At 50.7% G+C, this 994-nt stretch overlaps 1 protein-coding gene across 1 annotated transcript; it reads left to right on the top strand.

Annotated features, from left to right (window-relative positions):
- Nucleotides 1-365: 365 nt before the first annotated feature.
- On the top strand, nucleotides 366-782 carry LOC138894236 (uncharacterized). The gene has a single exon (XM_070178919.1). The coding sequence runs from the start codon at nucleotides 366-368 to the stop codon at nucleotides 780-782; it is 417 nt and encodes a 138-aa protein (XP_070035020.1).
- Nucleotides 783-994: the final 212 nt, after the last annotated feature.

Genomic DNA, 994 nt, shown 5'->3' with positions numbered 1-994 from the left:
AGGCACCGGAGGCGCATGTTGCTACCCTGGGACTTCAGGAGACTTTAGCACAGTTCCTGAGCATGTTTGGTACATTAGCTCAGGCGGGATTGATTCCAGTTGCACCAACTACTTCACAGACCGGGGGAGGAGCTTAGACTCCCGTCGCCCATACTCCAGAGCAGCGAGTGCACGTTGGTTAGGTTCCAGGTGTCATGGAAGCACAATCTGTTATTCCGGTTCAGCCTGAGGTCAGGCCAACAACATCTGAGGAGGAGCAACTTAGACTTGAGAGGTTTAAGAAGTATCACCCTCCTACTTTCAGTGGTTTGGCTTCAGAGGATGCACATGGTTTTTTAGAGGAGTGCCACCGTATTCTCCGCACCATGGGTATTGTGGAGACGAGTGGGGTAGCTTTTACTACATTCCAGCTGTCACGAGAAGCATATCAATGTCGTGTTTACGAGGAGGGTAGCCCAACCGATGCAACTTCACTTTCATGGACTCAGTTTTCAGAGATGTTTTTGAGAGAGTTTGTTCCCCAGGTATTTCGGGATGCATGGCGCGTGAAGTTCGAGCAGCTGCGCCGGGGTACTATGTCAGTGTCAGAGTATGCTGTTAGATTTAGTGATTTGTCCAGGCATGCATCTGCCTTGGTTTCTACGGTTAGAGAGCGAGTCCACAAGTTCATTGAGGGGCTCAGTTATGGTATCCGATTCAGCATGTCTAGGGAGTTGGAGACGGATGTTCCGTTTCAGCAGGTGGTAGAGATTGCTCGTCAATTAGAGGGCATGCGAGGCTAGGAGAGAGATAGGGCAGGGAGGCTAAGAGGCCTCATGGACCGGGAGGATCTACTGATCCCTATTTTGGAGTTAAGGTGCATCATGGTAGAGGTTTTGTGGGTCAGCCAGTTCAGTTTGCACTTCAGGCTTCACGCGGTGTTTCAGATATCCATGGGTCCCAGAGTACCCGTACTGGACAACTTCCATAGCCACGTCAGCGAAGAGGTTGCTTT

Source organism: Nicotiana tomentosiformis, chromosome 6, assembly GCF_000390325.3.
Source record: "Nicotiana tomentosiformis chromosome 6, ASM39032v3, whole genome shotgun sequence".
In the NCBI taxonomy this organism is placed as follows: domain Eukaryota; kingdom Viridiplantae; phylum Streptophyta; class Magnoliopsida; order Solanales; family Solanaceae; genus Nicotiana; species Nicotiana tomentosiformis.
The sequence above is the reverse complement of the archived record's forward strand: the minus strand, read 5'-3'. Positions and strand labels throughout refer to the sequence as shown.

Bases quoted from the DNA above. Each gene is read 5' to 3' on its own strand.
- LOC138894236 (XM_070178919.1), top strand. From the start codon at position 366: ATGGGTATTGTGGAGACGAGTGGGGTAGCTTTTACTACATTCCAGCTG.